The following is a 22,540-nucleotide window of genomic DNA, read 5'->3' on the forward strand; positions in this document are numbered from 1 at the left end:
GCCATCTGTATATCTTTTCTGGAGAGAGGTCTGTTGAAATTCTTTTTCCATTTTTTAATTAGATTAACTTCTTGTCGAGTTGTAAGAGTTCTTTGTATATCCTTGGTATAAATATGGGTTTACCCATATTGGATATGTATTTTGCAAATATTTTTTCCCATTATGTATGTTTCATGTTCTTAATAATGCCCTTTGGAACATAGAACTTTCACTTTATTTTTAAAGATTTTTTTTTTAAAGATTTTATTCATTTATTCATGATAGACATAGAGGGAGAAAGAGGCAGAGACACAGGCAGAGAGAGAAGCAGGCTCCATGCAGGAAGCCTGATGTGGGACCTGATCCCGGGACTCCAGGATCACGCCCTAGGCCAAAGGCAGGCGCCAAGCCGCTGAGCCACCCAGGGATCCCCTATTTTTAAAGATTTTATTTATTTATTCATGAGAGACACAGGGGGAGAGAGAGGCAGAAACATAGGCAGAGGGAGAAGCAGGCTCTCTGTGTGGAGTCTGGTGCGGGACTTGATTGATCCCAGGGCTCCGGGATCACGACCTGAGCCAAAGGCAGATACTCAACCATTGAGCCACCCAGGTGCCCCTGAAGCATAGAACTTTAAAAAAATGTGTAATATTTTGGTTCACGAGTATCCACTGTTGTCTTTGTTGTCTAGGAGACAGCTGTTGTAATCCCTTAAGCATGGGAGCTATTAAAAAAATGGTTGAGGAGAAAATACCTGGAATTTACGTCTTATCTTTAGAGATTGGGAAGACCCTGATGGAGGTAAGGCCTTTCACAGTTTTGACCCTTTGAAGGTTTGCTGACTGATTTCATACAATGTACTATTTTTTTAAAAGATTTTATTTATTTATTTAAGAGAGAGACAGAGAGCGTGTGCATGCATAAATAGTGGGAGGGGCAGAGGGAGAAGGAGAAGCAGACTGCCCACTGAGCAGGGAGCCCAGCACCTGAGATCATGGCCTGAGCTGAAGGCAGACACTTAACCACCCACGCGCCCCATAGAATGTACTATTCAAATACTTTGCCTTGCATTTTTAGCAGCGGATCATACAATGATACTTTAGCTCTTGAGTAGTGGGAGCTACTGGGAATTCCAACCTAACCAGGTTTGGCCTCTTAGGGAAGATGCATGGTTTTCATCCCGTCCTTTCTCTGTGGCTTCTCTTTTAGGATGTGGAGAACAGCTTCTTCTTGAATGTCAATTCCCAAGTAACAACTGTGTGTCAGATTCTTGCTAAGGATCCTAAATTGCATCAAGGCTACAATGCTATGGGATTCTCTCAGGGAGGCCAATTTCTGTAAGTCCCTTTCTTGTTGTATCACTTACATGGAATTCATTTTTTTCTTTTATTCAGATAGATCCATTCCTCGAATTCTTTTGAGCTCTTCATCTATCTTGGAAGGAAAGCTATTCTAAAATGTCTCCATGTGAAAAGCTTTATGGAACTTAATTTCTTTTTTTTTTTTTTTTTTTAAGATTTTATTTATTCATGAGAGACAGAGAGAGAGAGAGAGAGAGAGAGAGAGGCAGAGACACAGGCAGAGGGAGAAGCAGGCTCCATGCAGGGAGCCCAATGTGGGACTCGATCCTGGATCTCCAGGATCAGGCCCTGGCTGAAGGCAGCGCTAAACCACTGAGCCACCTCGGCTGCCCAGAACTTAATTTATTTTCTATGAAAGAAGAAGGATTTGTGTTTGGCCATATTGGGGGAAATCCTGACATCCCATGGCTTTGGGGAATCACAGAGGATGAAGTAGCTTAATCTGGGAAGTTGGTTGTTGATGATACATTTTTATCTGACAGTCAGCTGATAATTTTTTTTCCCACAGGAGGGCAGTGGCTCAGAGATGCCCATCACCTCCCATGATCAATCTAATCTCGATTGGGGGACAACATCAAGGTAACTTTGGCCTCCTTGCCTCCTTTTTTTCTCTGTTCTAATCCACGTAACTTGATTTAAAAACATTCCAGTAGCTCTATTTGTACAAAAAGCCAGTGATCCTTGGAAAATCCTGTTTTCCCAGCTTATAACAAAGTAGCCAGAATTAAAGAAATAGGAAGAGACTCCGGATTCTAGAGTCTCTAGACTAGAAGACTATCTAGTTCTTGGCTGCTGCCAAGAACACAGGTGAAATCAGTAGGTTGCTGTCTGCTTCTCTCCAGCTTGATGTGGAGGTGAGGTGAAATGGTTGCAGCTTCTTGGCAGGTAGGGGTTGAGTCAGGGAAGGCCAACAGCCTTTCCTGTTCTCTTTCTTTTCTTTTTTCTTTTAATATTTTTATTTATTTATTTGAAAGAGAGAGAAAGAAAGCGTGCATGAGTGGGGGCGGGGCAGAGGGAGAAGGAGAGGCATAGTCCCCGCTCAGCAGGGAGCCCCACACAGGGCTTGATCCCAGGACTCTGGGATCATGACCTGAGCTGAAGGCAGATGCTTAACTGAGTGAGCCACCCAGGTGCCCTGCCTTTCCTGTTTTCTGACATTGGTGATGTCCTATTGAATCTATGCTCAGGCAAATGATAGCATGTAAGCTTTTTTGTTTGTAAAGTAAAAGTGGAAATTAAATCCTTTGAAAAATAGTAAGTCTTCTTTTTAGGCAGAATAATACACTTTTGGGGAAGGATGTGTCTTTGGGATAGAACTTTATCTCTGTTTTCATGGATATAGCTATCAGCTGGCATGGGGTAGGGGCAGAAGGGTTCTCCTGATAATCAAGAAATTGATCCACTCAGCTAACTGTTGCTGATGGGCAAGTAATTTAGTACCTTAGGTCCTTTTTATTTTATTTTTATTTTTTAAAAAAGATTTTATTTATTCATGAGAGACACACAGAGAGAGAGGCAGAGACATAGCAGAGGGAGAAGCAGGCTCCATGCAGGGAGCCCAATGCAGGACTCGATCCCCCGACCCAGGATCACAACCTGAGCTGAAGGCAGACGCTCAACCACTGAGCCACCCAGGTGTCCCCCTTAGGTCCCTTTTGCAGCTAAGGGAAAGTGATAGAAGCCCCTGCCCATCTTTTGGGAATTTTTCAGAGGATGAAGTGAGATAATAAGTAGAAAAATACTTTTTTAAAAACACAAGTATTATTCAAATGCAAGTTGATAAAAAGAACTTTATCATTCACTCATTCAATCAACAAATATTTACTGAAAATCTATAAATAAGACAGACAAGATCCCTGTCTTCAGGAAACTTCCATTCTAGTGAGGGGATTTAGGAAATAGACGATGAAGCAAGTTAATAAATACAGATAGTGGGAACTATGATCAAGAAAAAAATAGGGTATGAGGCACCTGGGGGGCTCAGTTGGCTAAGCATCCGACTCTTGATCTCAGCTCAAGATGAACTCAGGGTGGTGAGTTTAAGCCCTGCATTGGGCTCTACGCTGGGCCTGGAGCATATTTAAAGAAAAAAACAGGATAATACTTGAAGGACAGAATAGATATGGACTCTGGGGGTGCCTTAGTGGCTCAGTTGGTTGAACATCTGACTCTTGTTCTCTCTCAGGGTCTTGATCTTAGGGTTGTGAGTTCAAGTCCCCTGTTGGGCTCCACACTGGGAGTGGAGCCTACTTTAAAAAAAAAAGAAAAAGAAAGATGTGGGCTCTGGAGCCAAGCTACCTATGTTTATATCTTGTCTCTATACTTACTGTTGAATCTTGGACAAAGTATTTAACCTCTCTGTTTTGAAGTTTCTTATCTGCAATATGGAGCAAATACTGATTTCTACTCCACTTGGTGGCTGTGAGGATTAAATGAATTACTGGCAATATATGCTTTGAACTATGCCTGGTACCCCTGAAAATATTGCTGAGGATGATGAGGATAGGATGGAAGGTGTAACTGAGGGAGGGGAGGGAAGGGGGGTGGATACCACTTGAATTAGGGTTGTCAGATGTGACCTCCCTAGGCTAAGACCTGAGAGCTGAAATGAGTGCAACCACTGAAGCAGAGAGAAGCACATCTCCCAGGGAAGAGCTGGTGCCAAGGCCTTGGGCAGAAAAGAGTGTAGGAGCACTAGGAGGAAACCGGGCATGGTGTGGCTTCTCAGCCCATTATTTTCTTGAAGAATAAATGAATGAGACCAGAGGCAGCTGTTCCTCACAGTGCCTTGTACATAGTAGGTATTTGATACACAACTATTGAAGGGATGAATGGATTTTGTCTTCTGCTGCTCTAGGTGTTTATGGACTCCCTCGGTGCCCAGGGGAGAGCTCTCACATCTGTGACTTGATCAGAAAAACACTGAATGCTGGGGCTTACAACAAAGCTATTCAAGAACGGTACGTATGGTTGGCTGAAAAGGATGCAGAACTGTCACTGTGTGAAAATATGCTGACTTTCTCTCCAGCAGTGATTCCAGGCCACGGATACTCACATGAGAGGCTTTTTGTAAATACCTCTGTGCTGTCTAGAGAAGCCTAATTTTAAAAAGACAGGGAGGGTTTTTTTTTTTAAGATTTTATTTATCTATGAGAGAGAGAGAATGTGAGAGAGAGAGAGAGAGAGAGAGAGAGAGAGTGCATGAGCAGGGGGAGGGGCTGAGGGAGAAGGAGAAGCAGGCTCCCCGCTGATCTGAGAACCTGATGTGGGGCTCCGCTGTCCCAGGACCATGAGATTATGACCTGAGCCAAAGGCAGATGCGTAACTGACTAAGCCACCCAGGCGCCCCTAGAAGGTTTTGTTTTGGTTTTGAGGGTACTTTAAAAAAAATACAGAATATAATTACAACAGAATAAGTTTCCATCTTTAAAAAAAAAAAACAAACAAAAGAGCCTTTAGAAAGTACCAAGCCTAAGGAATTACTGTGCATATTTGGAGGACAGATTCTTTGGGTTGTTACCAGTGAGAGGTTACCCTCCTACATCATTAGTCCCAACATTCAGATGTGTTCAGATATTTAAAAATATACAGAATCACAGGGCGCTTTGGTGGCTCAGTTGGTTAAAGCATCCGACTTTTGATTTTGGCTCAGGTCGTGAGATTGAGCCCCTCATTGGAATCTCTGGGTTTAAGATTCTCTCTCTCCCTTTGCTCCTCTTGACCTTCCTCTAAAAATATCCAAACACACACATGTACAGTATTACTTTTGGCGTGTGTTCTTTTCAGTTGTTTCCAAACTTAAATTCTACATCAGAACCTCTGGGAAATTCATTGGAAATGGATCCTGGTGCTCTATCCCTGGGCTCAGAGATTTGATTTGGATTCCATGGGTCTGGAGTAGATGATTACTGAGATTTGGGATCCACTAGTATGGCTACAGCAGCTAGCCTATGGGTTTTCCAAGCATATCGTTCCTGTCTAATAACAGTTCTTCATCACAGCACTTCCTTGAAGCCATCTTCCTAGGTTCAGTCTTGCCAGTGACTCATACATGGAAGCAACCTGCAGCTGGAACTTTCTTCCTTTCTTACCCATTGGCCATGCGCAGGGCCACAAAGCTGCCCACAAAGGAACCCCTTTGGAAGCCCCAGTAGAGCCACTTGATGGTCAGTGAAGGAAACTAAGAATTTTATTTTTTAAAGTAAGCTCTATACCTAGTGTGGGGTTTGAACTTAGGACCCCAAGATCAAAATTTGCATGCTCTACTGACTGAGACACCCAGGCGCCTCCATTTTTTTTTAATTCTTTACTCAGTATTCTTATCTTTCCAGATGCTTCAGAAAAATTCATCCTTTTCTTTCTTTGTGTTTCTTTTGTGAACCAAACACAGCCCCTGGCCCTCAGAATTATTAGTGACTATAAATGAGCAGTCGTGGGTGGGAGGGAGACGGTAACATCTAAGTACTGATTAAAAGTGGTAGGTTGACGTGTTTATCTTCACTTCCTCCTTAAACTGTAGCAATAACCTGGTAGCAAAATAATAAGAAGTGATAAACCCACAAGGGCCAAGAGAATAGTAGAGAGAGGAGACCATAAAAGACGTCAACATGTCTTTGAAAGATAGAAAGTGGATGAATAAATGATAACTTTCAGCAGAGCAGAAAAAGCTGAAACCTTTATGTCTGTAGAAGGATGCACTGACAAGAAGGAAGCAGATTCACTTTTTATAGCTCCAGAGAGGGCCAGGAATTAGATGCATAAGATCCTTTGGAAGGTAGAGATAAGTGCATGGAGCTAAAAACAGGACTTTTTGTTGGAAAAAAAAAAAAGAATCATTTCTATATAAGGAATGATCAAACTCCCAGTTCCCGTAAGTGCACATCCAAATGACTGTTCCTCACTGTGACAAGAGAAGCAAAATTTATTCTCCGGAGCAATTTAGCTAGAGAATTAGCAGACTGAGATACCAAGCACAGGATGGTGGTGAGACACCACTTTGAAACCCCGTTCCCTCCCACTCTGCTTTCCTCCCACTCAGCTCCCAGAATGAGAGCAATGAGGCCTAGTACCTGCTAGGCTGATATTTGGTGGACCCGTCTCTGGAAAACCTGACTGGCCCCAGAGAAAAGATCTACAGGTTGATGTTTCAGAGTCCTCCAAGAAATCAGGATTCCTGTGGACCACTGTGAGGTGACGCCCCCAGGAGGTAAGCTCTGTTGTCGCATGAGGAGCCTCCCGTCAGCTTTGTAGCACCTCGCTTCCATATGAACTATGGGCCAGGCATGCCCAGCCAGACGTCTGAGGGAAGCTTCTAGCATGAAAAACAGACTGAAACCAATAAAAAGTCAAAAGCCACTTGGAAGGAAAGGACGGCAATTCAAGGAGCCAAAGAAAACCTTAAAAAAAGAAAAAGCCTACATTTAAATTATCTTTAGAGATGAGCAATTGCATCTGTCACACCAGAAAAGAATGTGAATAAAACCAACAATCGGAGAGTAAGAGAGCTCCTGGCAATTAAAAATAAGATGACCAAAGTAAATAACAGGTGAGCGATATGGGAATATAAACTTGAGGAAATCTCCTACTAGAAATTAGAACAAAAACTCAAAGAGGTTTATAAAAGGGGAGAGAACTGATAAAATTAAAGGAACCCCTTTGGAAGCCCCAGATCTGCCGGAGAGGAGCTCCGAAAAGAGCCCGGAGGAGAAGGCTGGATTGGAGTTGGCTGAGAAGCCAACGCAAGGAAGTTTCTCAGAACGACAGGACAGGACGTGTTTCCAGATTGAAAGGGCTCATTGAGTGGTCAGGGCAGGGAATGAGAAAATCCTCACCCTGGGGCACACTCCTGGGAGCCTTCGGAACAGCACCCTAGAGAGTAGACCCCAGGGAGGCCGCCCACAGGTCTGTTCCTAACAGCCACGGAAGAAGGGAAAGTGATTTCCATCCTAGAGTTCTGCGCCAAACCTATAAGTAGCAGCCACACGTGAAGGCAAAATAAAGGCCTCTTCAGGTGCGTGCACACACACACACACACACACACACACACACAGAATGACCCTCTTTCTGGACGGGTGTGGGCTGTGGGCCCACCGTGTGGCCCGATGTGGCTTTGAACCTCGTCCTCACCCCTAGCATCCTCAGTTCCTACTAAGTAGGCAGGTTGGGCTGTCAGCCACTAGTGGTGCTGTGTTTAAAATATTTATTCAACTTGAGCTTCCTGTTTCCTTTGTTTATAAGCATTACAGGGGTTTTGTTTGCTATTTTTAGTTGCAGCTCTAAAGTATTTCATTCATAATTTTTTAAAAGATTTTATTTATTCATTCATGAGAGACGCACAGAGAGGCAGGCTCCCTGTGGGGAGCCCGACGTGGGACTCGATCCCGGGACCCCAGGATCAAGCCCTGAGCCCAAGGCAGGCACTTAACCACTGAGCCACCCAGGCACCCCTTCATTCATAATTTCATCATGTGTGTCAGATGCAGCGGAGAAGAAGACAGGCTCCCTGCGCTCCTGAAGGAACGTAGCAGTGGGAAAAGAGGAGTGCCAAGTAAACAGAGGCCCTGGGTCACCTCATGGTGCTAGACCGTGGTGGGAGTGAGCAGCACGCTGAGGAGAGGAGGAGGTGCCTCTTCTGGACAGAATGGCCTTCGGAGAAGTGGTCTTCACGCAGGGGTCTGAAGGATGAAGAGGTGGGAGGACTAAGGAGAGAGCCATCAGGCCAAGGGAACAGTAGGCCCCAAGGCCTGATCCTCAGACACGTTTGGCTTGTTCTAGGCTCTGATGACAGGTTGAGTGATAGATAGGAGTTGACGGGGCTCTACCAGCAAGGACGTGCAGGTCACATCGGTAGTTCGGGAGGTTTGAAGCCAGGGAATAATATGGCCTGATTTCTGTGTTTGGAAGGTCTCCACTGCCTTGTGGAGAGGGATTGGAAAGTGGGTCGAGGAAAAGCACAGGCTGCCGCAGTGTCTTGGTAAGAGGTGATGATGGCGTGGACACTGGGGCGGCCACAGTGAGGTGGAAGGAACTGGAAGGACCTGAGATACTTTTTTTTCCCTTTTTTAAAGATTTTATTTATTTGAGAGACAGAGATAGTGAGAACATGAGCAGGGAAGAGGGAGAGGGAGAGGCAGGCTCCCCGCAGAGCAGGGGGCCCGATGCGGGGCTCGATCCCAGGACCTCGGGATCATGACCTGAGCCGAAGGCAGATGCTTGGCACCCCGAGATACTTTTCAGAGCATCGTAGCTGAACGAGCCAGGATACAGCTCAGCATTTATACCACGGTTTCCCTGGGAAATGCTGTCTGAGTTCCCAGTGGCTCAATTACAGATTGATACTTTTCTAATTTCATGGAGTTCCTTTTTCTTTTTTGAAATTTCTTTGTATTTCTATGTATATCTCTTTTTAGCAGATGGCCAACATGAGACTTAAAGAAGCGGGTGGCCCCAGCAGAGGCGGGAAGTGGGTGGTGAGGGCAGAAAGGGACAGAAGGAGACCGCGTTCCAGCAGGATGGTCCTCGGCTGTCCTTTGTACCAGGGAGGGTTCTGGCTGCAGGACAATAACCAAAGCAAACCAAAGTAAAATTTTATTTTATTTTATTTTTCTAAAGATTTTATTTATTTATTCATGAGAGACACGGAGAGATATATATATAGAAAGAGAGGCAGAGACACAGGCAGAGGGAGAAGCAGGCTCCATGCAGGGAGCCCGACGTGGGACTCAATCCTGGGTCTCCAGGATCATGCCCTGGACTGAAGGCGGTGTTAAACTGCTCAGCCACCGGGGCTGTCCCCTGAGTAAAATTTTAAATAAATTCATAGTCTTTTGGTGCCCAAGGTTTCAGAGGGAATCAAGAAATGGGAGCCACCGAGAGCTGGGTCCATCTCTCCAGCTGGCTCTGCTGCTGCCTCTGTGTCTGTGCACACCAGCCTCTCCGGCCACCCACGTGGTAAAAGGTGGCCTTGCCCAGGTTCCAAATTTGTTTTTTTTGTTGTTGTTGTTCTGTTTTTAAAGATTTATTTATTTATTTTGAAGAGAAAGAGAGTGCACGCACCTGCAGGAGCAGAGGAGGGGCAGAGGGAGAGAGACTCCTCAAGCAGACTCCCTGCTGAGCATAGAGCCCACCTTGGGGTCCATCCCATAACCCCCGAGATCATGACCTGAACCGAAATCTAGAGTTTGACACTCAACCAACTGAGCCACCCAGGTACCCCCAGCTTCCAAGTTTTTCATGATCTCTGCTTAGGATATTATCTGGGGAGCGGGGTGCTGGAATCTCTAAGGCCCGATCCAGATTCCTGGGGGAGGGACCGTGTCCCAGCTCAGGTCAGATCTCCATCACTGGCTGCGGCCAGAAAAGTGAGACCACATGGTACAACTGTGCCTGCCCCTGTGACCAGAAGGGGGGCCCCGGAAGGGTGTGGTTTCCAGCCAGGGGAGAGTTAATTTTGATTTCAGCAGAGACCCCCGAAGTCTTCTGCCCTGTTCAGATCATTCAACCTTAACAAAGCAAGTTTGATCTAGTCCCTGGGAAGCCTGTGAGGAGGGTCTCCTCGAGCCCCCGCCCCTGGCTCGGTGGGGGCAGCAGTGAGGATGGTGAGTGGGACTGTTCTCTCTCGCTTCGTGGGTGTGAAATCCGCCCTCTGGTTCCGCTTTGAGCTGCTGGTGGCCCTTCCTGGGTTTCTCCTCCCTTCGGTTTCCTCCTTCATAACCCTGCCCATGGCACCCATGCCAGCCGCGGCGGGTGCTGCAGCGTCGCTCTGGCCTTGGCCTCTCCTCTTCCCCTGTGCCAGCCCTGTCCTCCCAGGTGGCCCTCAGCCCTGCGGCCCCGAGGCTCCCACCGTGTGCTTATCCACAGGTGTCCCACTCTCATCACACCTCCGCCCTCAACTTGCCACTTCCCTTTCTGGAAGTACTGAGGCATCCACTTAGGCACGTTTCAGCGGTTCAGAAAAGTCTAGAGAGTGACATCATCTAAGACCTGAAATTAATATTTTGCCATATTTGCCTCCAATATTTTAAGAACAGAAACATTTCAGATAATACTGAATTCTACATATCTCTGCCAGGTTCCATTCCCTGCCCTCCCTCCATAGTGACAACCACTGTCAAGAAATTAGAGTATTAGATCCTTTCTGCCCATTAAGAAAAAAAAAATTATATTTAAATACATATATATCCTTCATACATAGCCTTATTTTGTATATTTAAAATGTTATATAATAGGGGCATCTGGGTGGCTCAGTGGTTGAGCATCTGTCTTGGGCTCAGGACGTGACCCCGGGGCTCTAGGGTCGAGTCCCCCATCAGGGTCCCCGCAGGGAGCCTGCTTTTCCCTCTGCCTGTGTCTCTGCCTCTCTCTGTGTGTCTCTCATGAATAAACAAATAAATTTTTTTTTTAAATGTTATGTAACAGATATCGTGGGCACTTCATTCTGCACATGAGTTTTTCACTCAATAATATTTGTTTAATAACATGTTATATATACATCTAGTTCATTCCTCTTGACTGCTACGTGGCATTCTGTATTCTGACTTCATCACAGTGTATTGATTTCCATATTGCAAACATTTTGGCATTTCTAGTTTCTCATTGTAACAAACAACTTTGAGGGAACATCCTTTTCTTTTTAAGATTTTATTTATTTATTAGAGAGCGTGCAAGTGCATGAGCAGGGTGGAGGAGCAGAGGGAGAAGCCGGCTCCCTGCCAGGCAGGGAGCTCGATGTGGGGCTCCATCCCAGGACCCTGGGATCATGACCTGAGCCGAAGGCGGATGCCTAACTGACTGAGCCCCCCAGGTACCCCGAGGGAGCATCCTTGTGTTGGAAAGCCCAGTGTGTGTTCCCGCATGTCAGCTTTACTCTTACGCTGCTACCGTACTCACACAGGACACTCCAAATGTGTGGAGGTTTTCCCCACACCAAGGAATTCTCTGTGACACCAGCTGGGTGTCCTACAATTTCTCAGTCTGACACTGCGTACCTGGAGAGGGCATCAGATCCCACAGATTAAGTGCCCAGTCCTGCAAGCCTGCCCTCTCCCCACATGCCTGTCGCCAGTGGTATGTGTCCAGGTTACCCCACAACCTCTGATGACTGATTTGCTGGAGCATCTCACCGAACTCAAGGAAACATGTTTACCAGTTTGTTGAAGGGTGTGATAAAGGACACAGATGAAGGGCACCTCCTCCGTGGTTCAGCCCGTTAAGCATTGGCTCAGGTCATGATCTCAGAGTCCTGGGATACAGCCCCCCCCATCAGGCTCTGCTCAGCGGGGAACCTGCTTCTCCCTCTCCCTCTGCTCCTTCCCCTCTCACTGTTGCTGTTTCTCTCAAGTAAATAAATACATTTTTTTTTTTTTTAAAGACACAGAGGAACAGCCAGATTGAAGAGATACATTGGTGAGGTCTGGGAGGGTCCCGAGTGCAGGAGGTGGGGTGCACACCCTTCTAATGTGGGTGTGTCTGCCAACCTGGAAGCTCTCTGAACCCCTACTATTGGGATTTTATGGAGGCTTCTTCATGTAACCATGATCAGTCACTAACTCCACTTCTAACCCCCCTCCACTCTCTGGAGCATAGGAAGCAGGGCAGAAAATTCCGAGCTTCAGGTGGAGGCTTGGTCTTTCTGGTGAGCTGCTCCATTCAGGAGCCACCCAGGAGCCCACCCGCGGCCACCTCCACAGAACAAAAGATGTTCCTCGTATTCTTTTTTTTTTTTTTTTTAAGATTTTATTTATGTATTAGAGACACAGAAAGAGAGACACAGGCAGAGGGAGGAGCAGGCTCCACGCAGGGAGCCTGACGTGGGACTCAATCCAGGGTCTCCAGGATCAGGCCCTGGGCTGGAGGCAGCACTAAACCGCTGAGCCACCTGGGCTGCCCTGTTCCTCATATTCTTACCACTTAGGAAATTACAAGGGTTTTAGGAGCTCTCTGCCAGGAACCAGGGCTGGAGACCATTCATTATATGTATTTTCTTTTCTCTTTAAAAGATCTTATTTTATTCATGAGAGACACAGAAGCAGAGATACAGGCAGAGGGAGAAGCAGGCTCCCTGCAAGGAGCCTGATGCAGGACTCGATCCCGGAACCCCGGGATCACGCCCTGAGCCAAAGGCAGACACTCAACCGCTGAGACCCCCCAGGCACCCCTCATAATACGTATTTTCTATTACCTAACAATCCCAAGGAACAAGAATTTATCTACTAGTGGAATTCACGACTGTGGACTCGCAGTTATTTATGGGGTAATTTGGGGAATGCTCCTTAACCTCAGTGCCTTAGTTTCATCATCTGTAAAGTAGAACAAATTCTATGTCCTGGCTTGTAGAGAAGGTTAAATGAGTCAATAAGTGTAGAGCGCTGAGAACGGTACTTCGTAGACGGTGCATGTTAACTGCTGTGATTACAGTGATGAGTGTGTGCACTTTAGACTTGACTCCGGATTGCCAAGGTGGATGTGCTGGTTTCTGTTCCCACCAACAGAGTGCGAGCATTCCTGCTTTCCCCAGTCTTTTAATCCTGTGCCTGTTGCACGTCTGCCAGTCAGAGATGCATGTGGGAAGGTTCCACATTCCAACCCGCGCGTCCTCTTAGGCAGCTTGAACATCTGTTCCTGTTTGTTGGCTACTCAGGTCTCTCTTCTCTGTGAATTGCCTATTCTAGTCTTCGCCTGTTTTTCTGCTGGGTGCTGTCTTTTTCTTACTGATTTATTTTTTTTAAGATTTTATTTATTTATTCATGGGAGACAGAGAGACGCAGAGACACAGGCAGAGGGAGAAGCAGGCTCCATGCAGGGAGCCCGATGTGGGACTCGATCCCAGGACTCCAGGATCACACCCTGAGCCAAAGGCAGGCGCTAAACCACTGAGCCACCCACTGAGCAACCACTGAGCCACTGAGTCTCCCCCTTTCTTGCTGATTTTAAGTATTATATACACACACATGCATATATATTATTATTAAGCCTTTTCTTTGTTACATATATTACACTTCTCTTAGCCTGTGGCTTATCTTTTAGTCTTATTTATGGTGTCGTCTTTTTTTTTTTTTTCCTGAAGATTTTATTTATTCATGAGACACAGAGAGAGAAGCAGAGACACAGGCAGACAGAGAAGCAGGCTCCCTGTGGGGAGCCCGATGCAGGACTTGATCCTAGGACTCCGGGATCACACCCTGAGCCAAAGGCAGACCCTCAACCACTGAGCCACCAAGATGCCCTATAGTGTCTTCATTTGGTACAGCAGATTTTTTTTTTTAGATGGTTCTATTGAGATCTAATTCATATGCCATATAATTCTGTCACTTAGAGCATATAATTAATTGGTTTGGCCATTCTACATTATTAATTTTTTTATGTTGCGGTAAAACATATATATGTTATATATAAAACAAAATTTGCCATTTTGTTTTAAGTGTGCAGTTCAGGGGCCTTAAGTACATTCACAGTGTCTTACCACCAGCATCAGATGCAGCAGCTTCTAATTTGGATTCAGGCCACTTCATCATCCTTAGGACTGAAGCACAAAGCTATTCCTATCCCATATTTTCGTCTGATTTTTTTTTTTTTTTAAGGTTTTGTTTTGATTCTCATGTTTTCATCTACCTGGGGTTTTCTATGCTTGAGTCTCTTTCTGGGCTGCTGTTCTGTTCCACTCATTTATCTGTCTCTCTCCACCCTGCACGCACACTGCTTTAGTTACTATAGCAACTTGTACCCAGCTCTTCTTTAAGTCTTGGCTGGTCTTGGACTTTTATTGTTTCATCTGGAGTTTAAAATTAGTTTGTCAAATAAAATAAAATCAAATCAGGTTGTCAGATTCTACCAAAAATTGTCTTGTGATTTAGATTAGAATTCCTTAGGGCTTGGCCATCTCCTCAACACTTCTGCTTCTGCTTTCCTTTCCTCTGCTTCAGGCTCTTGTTCCTCTGGCGTCAGGACTTGGACCAGCATCTCCCTGTGCAGAGGGTCCTGGCTGCTGGACTTAGAGCGGTGGTGGGGGTGGGGGGACACCGAGCAGGTGGCAGGTCTGAGAGCACCACCTTTTGTGGAATTTGTGCCATGAGTGGACACCTTAGTGAGCTTTACAGTTCTGTGTTTTTTTTTTTTTTAAGATTTTATTTATTTGACAGCACGAGCAGGGGAGGCAGAGGGAGAGGCGGACTCCTCGCTGAGCAGGGAGCCCCACACGAGGCTCCATCCCAGGACCCTGGGACCATGACCTGAGCTGAAGGCAGACGCTTAACCAGCTGAGCCGCCCAGGCGCCCAAGCTTTACAGTTATTTAATTTTCATGACAACCCTGTAAAGAGTCCGGCTCCAAGAGGCGAAGACCGGTGATTGGAGGCCAGGTCTGTGCGGTTACCAAGTGGTGTTGTCCGCATCTCCAGGCTGCATGGGCGTGGGCTGCATGCAGGCCCTTCTGGCTCCGTTACCTCCCCACTGTAGACCCAGGGCAAGCTGCATAAGCACTCTGGGTATCGCTGCCTCGTTTGTAAACAGGAGGCTGGTAATAGTGCTGCCCCATGGAATTCTTGTCAGGATTAAATAGGCTACTGTATGTCAGTGCATAGGATAGGCCCAGGGTCTGGTAAGTGCCCCTCTCCACCCCACAGTGGCTAGAGCAGGCCTCGGGCAACAGCTCCGTGTCTGGGGGGTGACTGCCTCTTGAGTGGGCTGCGTTGGAAAGAGTGTGGACTTGGGCAGATTTAGGCTCCCATCCCACCTTGTCTATGACTATGTAGGTTTTTTTAAAAAAGATTGTTTTAAGTTATTTAGAGAACGCATGCGCACGTGAGCGAGCAGGGTGGGGGGGTCCGAGAGAGAATCCTCAGGCTGACTCTGCTGAGCCTGGAGCCCGACGCGGGGCTCGATCCCACGACCCTGAGATCACCGCCTGAGCCAAAGCCAAGAGCCTGCCGCTTAACCAGCTGAGCCCCCCAGGCCCCCCCGCAATACGCCTATGTGGTTTTGCGAGGGTCACTTGACCTCTGACCTTGGCCCTTCCCAGGGCGACAAGGAGAGAAGAACAGCCCAGGATTGCTCTCTGGGTCTCCCCGGCTCCTCCGCCTCGTGCAGCACGTGCGGCTACTGCTCATCCCCAGGTCCCTTGGCCGCCCTGTGCCCCGGGCTTCTGCCCGGTGCCCCTTCTCAGCTGGTTCCCTTTCACGCAGAAGAGTGACCGGTGACGACTGCCTGCCTTTGTCAGCCCCTGGGCTCCGGAACCCGGGCTGGCAACATCCAGAGACCTTTGTATTTATTCACTTAAATTTTTTTTTTTCTCCAGGTATTTTATTTACTCATGAGAGACACAGAGAGAGAGAGAGAGGCAGAGACACAGGCAGAGAGAGGGAGAAGCAGGCTCCATGCAGGGAGCCCAATGCGGGACTCGATCCCAGGACCCCAGGATCACGCCCTGGGCCGAAGGCAGGTGCTAAACCACTGAGCCACCCGGGCTGCCTACACTTAACATTTTTTGGAGGAACTTCGATGGGCCTCCCATGTGAGCGCGTGGGCGCCCTGAACTCCCCGCTTCTGAGCAGGTGACACTGTTGGCCACCCACTCCCGAAGTGTCTTCCTGCGGTCGCCTAACCGTGCTGCCCTCCCTTCTGCTCACAGCTGAAGTCCCGCCCCTCCCTCAGTGCCCGCCGACTTCCCAGCTTGCCCGGCATCCCCGGCTTGGCCCCTGGCACCCGGCGGAGGCCTCCCGCCACGCATCTGCCGTGTGCAGGCAGGTCCTGCGGGTTGCTGCTGAGGGAGACCGGGGAGCCGCAGCGCTACGATGCAAGGACCAGAGCAGGGCTGCTGTCAGTATTTTACAAATGGGCAGTTCAGGGGTGCCCGGCTGACTCAGCCGGTTAGCACCCGTGTTCTTCAGCTCAGGTCATGATCCTGGGGTCCTGGGATCGAGCCCCACATCAGGCCCCTGCCCCAGGGGGTGGGGGGTGGGGTGTGTGTGCTTCTGCCTCTGCCCCTCCCCCTGCCCCTGTGCACATGCCCTCTCTCTCTCAAATAGATAAAATCTTAAAAAAAAAAAAAAAAAAGGGTTCATCACATTTTAAAAAAATCAGTCCTTTTCCCAAACCGGTGGGCCCGGGTCCGGAGCTAAGTAGCACTTCCACGCCTCGGGTATGTGTTACTGAACCGTTTCATGAGTGGAAGTCCCCTCTGCTGTATTTCGGGGCAGGGCCTGTGCCCCGGTGGCCCTGCTCTCGGTCCTTCTGAAGTCACCGGGTACACAGTCGGCCGTGCACCCCCCACCCCTGTGTCCTGCCTGCCGCGGGCTGGGCTGCCTTCACTCGTTCCTCCTCCTCCCCGCAGCCTGGTGCAAGCAGAGTACTGGCACGACCCCATAAAGGAGGACACGTACCGCAACCACAGCATCTTCCTGGCCGATATTAATCAGGAGCGGGTAAGCACCCAGCCCCGGTGCCTCGGCGCTGCATTCGGTTCGCTTTGGGGGCATTAGACAGGTGGGCCGTGAGCGTTCGCCCAGAACGCCCTGGACAGACTGGGAGGCACAAGGTCTGCTCTCGGAGGCTGTGCTTCTGAGCGGCAGTTCTTTCAGGAAGGCTGCCATTCATCTGGCTCTCCCCCCGAGTCCTTTTCCTTTCCTTGTGAAGCAGCAGGGAAGCTCAGTCGGGTGCCGCTGGCCTCGGTGGACCAGCACTGCTGCTGTCCTCACTGAGGGAGGCCTTCCTAGTGGGTCCCTTGGGGGTCCGATTTTCTCAGAAGTGAGATTTACTTAGAAGAGAGACTGCAGAGGGCACCGAGTATGGCCCAGGCACAAGCTTGGTTTGGGAGATTCTGGTAAACTCCGTGGCTCAATTTGTACTGTGCCTGCCTAGAGGTTTTTGTTTTTTATTTTTTTAAATTAATTAATTTATTTTAAATTATTTATTAGAGACAGAGAGAGAGAGAGACAGGCAGAGGGAGAATCAGGCTCCATGCAGGGAGCCCGACGTGGGACTCGATCCCGGGTCTCCAGAATCACACCCTGGGCTGAAGGCAGCACTAAACCGCTAAGCCATTGGGGCTGCCCAGGTTTTTGTTTTTTAAAACAAAATTTGAGGGCTAGCGGGGAAGAAACAGAACAGCCTCGCAGAACCACCGAGAATGTGTAGTTTCTCCTTGTGCCTTGGCTTTCTCGGTGGCCTTTAACCTTTGTGACGGATGCCCAGGGAGTGTGGTGACGAACTCATGGTGGCATCTGAGTGCTGTGGTAGGTGGGGGCATTGCCAGTCAGCTAGGACGGTGAGAAAGGCCTGTACAAGGTATATTCTGGGCGGGAAGCTGGAGAGTGGCCCTTGATCACGGGGAGGAAATCCGGTGGCCCAGGGCTGGGGAGGCCGGAGCGCTGGGCAGGCTTTAGCATCCCTGCTGGAACCTGGCTTTTCCCCCAGGGCGTCAATGAGTCCTACAAGAGAAACCTGATGGCCTTGAAGAAGTTTGTGATGGTGAAATTTCTCAACGATTCCATTGTGGATCCTGTGGACTCTGAGGTGAGATGCTGTGTCGGCGGGCCACGCCCAGAGACCCAAGGAGTAGATGGCATTAAGATAGAGCCACCTGCTGGGGAAAATCCTTCAGTCCCTTCCACCACCTTTGTGTAGAGCAGGGCTTCTTCACCCGAGGTCTACAAATGAGACACTGGGGGGTATTATTCCCCCACCACCCGAAATTATTTGCAAGAGTATGTAGTTGCATTCTCTGAGGAAGGGTCTGTAACTTTTACATTTTCCAAGGGGACCTGGGACCCAGACCAGGAGCCCAAAGTCTAGAAATCCCTGAGGTTGGCATTCAAGGCCTGCCTTGACCTGTCTTTCCAACCTAAGCTTCCTTCATTAGCGACTCCATACACTGCGCCCAAAGCCATGTTGTACTTGTTGAAATGCCCTGGGCTTAGCACAAATTTTTTCTTACGTGTCTTTGTTCATGCTTCTCAGCCTCTGGAGTGCCCTTCCGTGGGCTCCACCTGACAAGCTCCTGCTCATCTCGCAAGGCCAAGCGCCACAGTCACTTCTTCCATCCAGGATGCTATCGCTGTTCCAAGCAGAGTTTGCTCCCTCTTTTATGTCTAGCCACCAGGGACTAGCAAACTGCAGCCTGCCGGCCAGATCCACCCTGCCATCCACCTTTGCATGGCCTGTGAACCATTTTTTTCATGGTTAGGAAAAAAAATCAGAAGAATATCTGATGACATAAAAATTATATAAATCCAAATTTCAATGTCCATAAACAGAATTTCTTGGCAAAACAGCCATATTCATTTTTACTTTTTTTTTTTTTAAGCCATGTCCATTTAAAAAATCTTGTTCCATGGCTGCTTTTGTTTGGAATGGCGGGCACTGGGTAATTGCACCCATGTGGCCCTTAAAGGCTAAAATATTTTGTATCTGGCCTTCACAGAAAAGTTGGTTGATCCCTGTGCCCAACGGTTGTTTCCGTGCCTCACTAGACCGGAGCTGTAGAAAACAGGGACCCATATATATATATTCACCTTCAAATGTCAAATTTAGCACAAGGGTTTTCACAGCGTAGGTGCTCGATAATTGTAGGAAACCGGAATTCCGGGGAATTGGAAAGCTCTTTGGAAAGATTAACTCATCCCATCAGGATCCACCCTTCAAAAGACATGACTCAAGACCTAACTCTATTTTTACTCTTTGCTGCAGCTTTTTGATACTTTGGGTGGTAGTCTTAGGTGCCGGCCAGTCCTAGCTTAACACTGCGTGTGTGCGGTGTGTGTGATCATCTTCCTTCTTGCTCCTTCTCCTGCAGTGGTTTGGATTCTACAGAAGTGGCCAAGCCAAGGAAACCATTCCCTTGCAGGAGACCGCTCTGTACACACAGGTAACCAGAGGGGAGCGAGGTGCTGTCTTACTCAGCTCCTGGTTCCTGCAGCTGCCCGTCCTGTGCACCCCTGAGCAGTAGGTGCACAGAGGCGTCTGGCTTGTGCCTGCTACGGGTGAGGCTGGTGAGGGTGCTGTTAGGCCAGCGCTGGTTTACAGAAACGTACACCCTGAAGGACGCAGGACCTGTACCTCATGGTTTCCAAGTATGTACAAAGGTCGCATCATCTCCAGTTTCCTCCTCCTGATAGAAAGGGTTCGAACTGGCTTCCTTTGCTGATGTGCACACTGCAAGTCCAAGCAGCCCCCGCGCATCGTGAGAACATGGGAGAGGTGTTAACTTTATTATTATTATTATTATTATTTATTTTATTCATTTATCCATGAGAGACAGAAGAGGCAGAGACACGGGCAGAGGGAGAAGTGGGCTCCATGCAGGGAGCCCGACGCTGGACTCAATCCCAAGTTTCCAGGATCACACCTTGGGCCGCAGGTGGTGCTAAACTGCTGCGCCACTGGGGCTGCCCAAGGTGTTAACTTTAAAACACGAGTGGATGTGAGGTTCTGTTTTTAAATTAGAGCACTGAGGAGGGGAGCTCCCCCTGCAGGAGCCTGAAGAGGAAACACAGCAGGCTCTGTTTCTCAAGCAGAGGGTGCACCATTCCCCTACCTCTAGTTCTGGGGCCTTCCACACTCTAAGGAATATATACTGGAGGTGGACCCTGGCCCCAAGGGCGCGAGTGCTCTCTGCACCACTTGCCTTCTACTGGAATTCCTCCGATTAACTTTGCAGGCCGAGTTGTCTCCTCTCTTGGTGCCCCAGCTTGGGTGTGATCAAAGGATAGGGAAGCTGGGGGTGGGGGGGGGTCTTTTGAGTTTGGGAAATTACAACTAAGAACGTCCCTATCGTGAAAGTCAAACCATCAGTAGCTGCAGCAGAAGCAGTGCTCCGGGGCCGTCACTGCACGTCCTCCCAGCCGTATTTGTCGTGTGGCACTGCCCGGAAGGCCTTTTTCAACTGCAGGATGCGAAAAGCGTCTGAGTTACCGAAGGGCTGGGTACATTTTAAGCTAACGCTTTCCTGTCTTTGGCTCAGTCTCACTTGACTGACATTTTGAGCCAGTTTTGTTGGTGGCTGGCCCACCCACATAAGTGGTCCTCCAGAAGCTTTAGGAAACTTTCCAGAAAGCAGAATATAGAACTCTGTAGACAACAATCTCAATTAAATATATGTTTTGAATGCTCAGGAAGCAAACTGGGAGGCATCCTTTTTGGTACTTTCAACAATACACCTCAATTTTACTACTGAGGGAAAGACTACACTTTTGAGCATGTATCCCAAATGAACATCCTGTTTCTTTACTTTTTTAACTGTGAAACTTTTCATTAAGGCTCTTGATTAATTATGGTCTTTGTCTCTGCAGGACCGCCTGGGGCTAAAGGAAATGGATAATGCAGGACAGCTAGTGTTCCTGGCTGTAGAAGGGGACCATCTTCAACTGTCTCAGGAATGGTTTTATGCCCACATCATACCCTTCCTTGAGTAAAACCCTTATAGTCTACACCAGAGCTCAGGGAGCCCCGAGCGCTTCTAAACCAGTAGGAGACCATTCCCCTCATGCCTAAGCCTGAGCTCCCATCCAGCTTGCAACTAATCCTTCCCTCTAGTTATCACCTAACATGCCCTGCTCAGAAAGATCTAAGATTCAGATCTTATCCTTTGCTTCATCCTATTAGCATATGGTGTTGAATGCAAGTTTAATTAGTTAATAACCATGCATGGAGATTATTTTACAACCCCTTGATGTGGTCAGGCTGTCTTAGGAAAACCGAGTCCGCTGCAGATCAGTGTCAGAACTGTGCCCAGATGAGGCTGAAACAGTTAGAGTCTAGGGGCAGACACCTTTTCCAGGAAAGCCTTGCCACATTTCAAACCCAAGAGGCGGCCAGTATCCAGGGTTGTGACCATAAATGCTTTCTCGGTTTTGCTGGTAGAGATAGAACCAGTGCTTGTGAAAGTATTGCTTAGAGAGTGTTTCTGCAGTATTTGACGTTGCCCTTTGCACAATATGTGGTCTTCTGTGGTGTGCAGCGTTTGGCCCGTCCTGCTGGGCCATCATCTTTGTCTCAGCAGCACTCTTTTGGTCTCTTCAGGTAGTGATGACTTAGTTGCTCTGTCACAAAAGAGGGGAAGTAGTGCCCAATTGGATTACTTAAAGTAGGGGCACAGGGGTGGGGGGTACATCTTGCTTAACTTAGGGGAGTGAAGAAAAATGTACAACTGTATGTCAGCTATACTTCAGTTGAGCAAGCAGAAATGGAAAGTGAGGACGCAGCTGGTCCCTTTCACTCCATCCTTGATTAACCTGTCCCCTTCTCAGTGTGGCCAGTGGTCTGCATTCTAGAATCACTCCGCTGCTGGTTTTAGCAGATGATGGGAAGAAATCAGGCTTTCTAACTCCCATCTCCAAAGACTGTATTTATAGTACACTCTAAACTACTTCTGATGTATTTAATGAAAAAAAAAAAGATTATTCAAAAAGCTTCGGAGTATTGCACATTCCTTTTCTCCTATTGGAGATCAGTTCACATTAGGATACTAAAGATTGAGAATTCCAGTTACAATAAAGAAAACTAACCTTTATCTACTGTTTGCTGACACTATTAGAGCATGGAAATCTTAGCCTCTACTCCCCCACCTGAGAAAACCTATCAGCACTTTCTGGAAGACTGTTCTGCGGAATGCCAGTGTGGGCCCACTGCTGTGCTGGAGGGAAGCATCTTGTTAGTGCTGCTAAGTTTACCCTTTATGATTTTCCCTCACCTCCTCAAGCTTTATTTCTCAACAAAAAGATGAGGATTAAGGCTAATAAGTGGGGGGATGTGAAAAAAATTTTATGATGTTGTCTAAAATAAAGAATAGTTTCTTATCCCTGGTGGCCTTTTTCTTTTCAATCAATACACCTCTCGGCACCGGACCGGCTCGGTCAGTAGAGCATGCGACTCTTGATCCCGGGGTTGGCTGTAAGTTCTGAGCCCCAAGTTAGAGGTAGAGTTTACTTTAAAAAGAAAAAATTCGGGATCCCTGGGTGGCGCAGCGGTTTGGCGCCTGCCTTTGGCCCAGGGCGCGATCCTGGAGACCCGGGATCGAATCCCACATCGGGCTCCCTGCATGGAGCCCGCTTCTCTCTCTGCCTGTGTCTCTGCCTCTCTCTCTCTCTCTCTGTGACTATCATGAATAAATAAATAAAAAATCTTTAAAAAAAAAAAAAAATAAAAAAATAAAAAGAAAAAGAAAAAATTCTTAACATCTCTATACAGTAAACATCATAGGTAAATACTAAG

The 22,540-nt window shown here is 47.7% G+C and overlaps 1 protein-coding gene across 3 annotated transcripts in view; it reads left to right on the forward strand.

Annotated features, from left to right (window-relative positions):
• PPT1 (palmitoyl-protein thioesterase 1) overlaps positions 1-22,125 on the forward strand; it is a 71,225-nt gene extending 49,100 nt beyond the window's left edge. For all 3 annotated transcript variants that reach the window (XM_072771805.1, XM_072771804.1, XM_072771803.1), the window contains exons 2-9: positions 671-780; positions 1,189-1,316; positions 1,849-1,919; positions 4,198-4,300; positions 16,665-16,755; positions 17,747-17,845; positions 19,125-19,196; positions 20,620-22,125. In XM_072771805.1, the coding sequence (XP_072627906.1) occupies positions 697-780; positions 1,189-1,316; positions 1,849-1,919; positions 4,198-4,300; positions 16,665-16,755; positions 17,747-17,845; positions 19,125-19,196; positions 20,620-20,742 (771 nt within the window). In that variant the 5' untranslated portion in view covers positions 671-696 and the 3' untranslated portion in view covers positions 20,743-22,125. The remainder of the gene's footprint in view (positions 1-670; positions 781-1,188; positions 1,317-1,848; positions 1,920-4,197; positions 4,301-16,664; positions 16,756-17,746; positions 17,846-19,124; positions 19,197-20,619) is intronic.
• Positions 22,126-22,540: the final 415 nt, after the last annotated feature.

This window comes from Canis lupus, chromosome 13 (genome assembly GCF_048164855.1).
Source record: "Canis lupus baileyi chromosome 13, mCanLup2.hap1, whole genome shotgun sequence".
Lineage (NCBI taxonomy): Eukaryota > Metazoa > Chordata > Mammalia > Carnivora > Canidae > Canis > Canis lupus.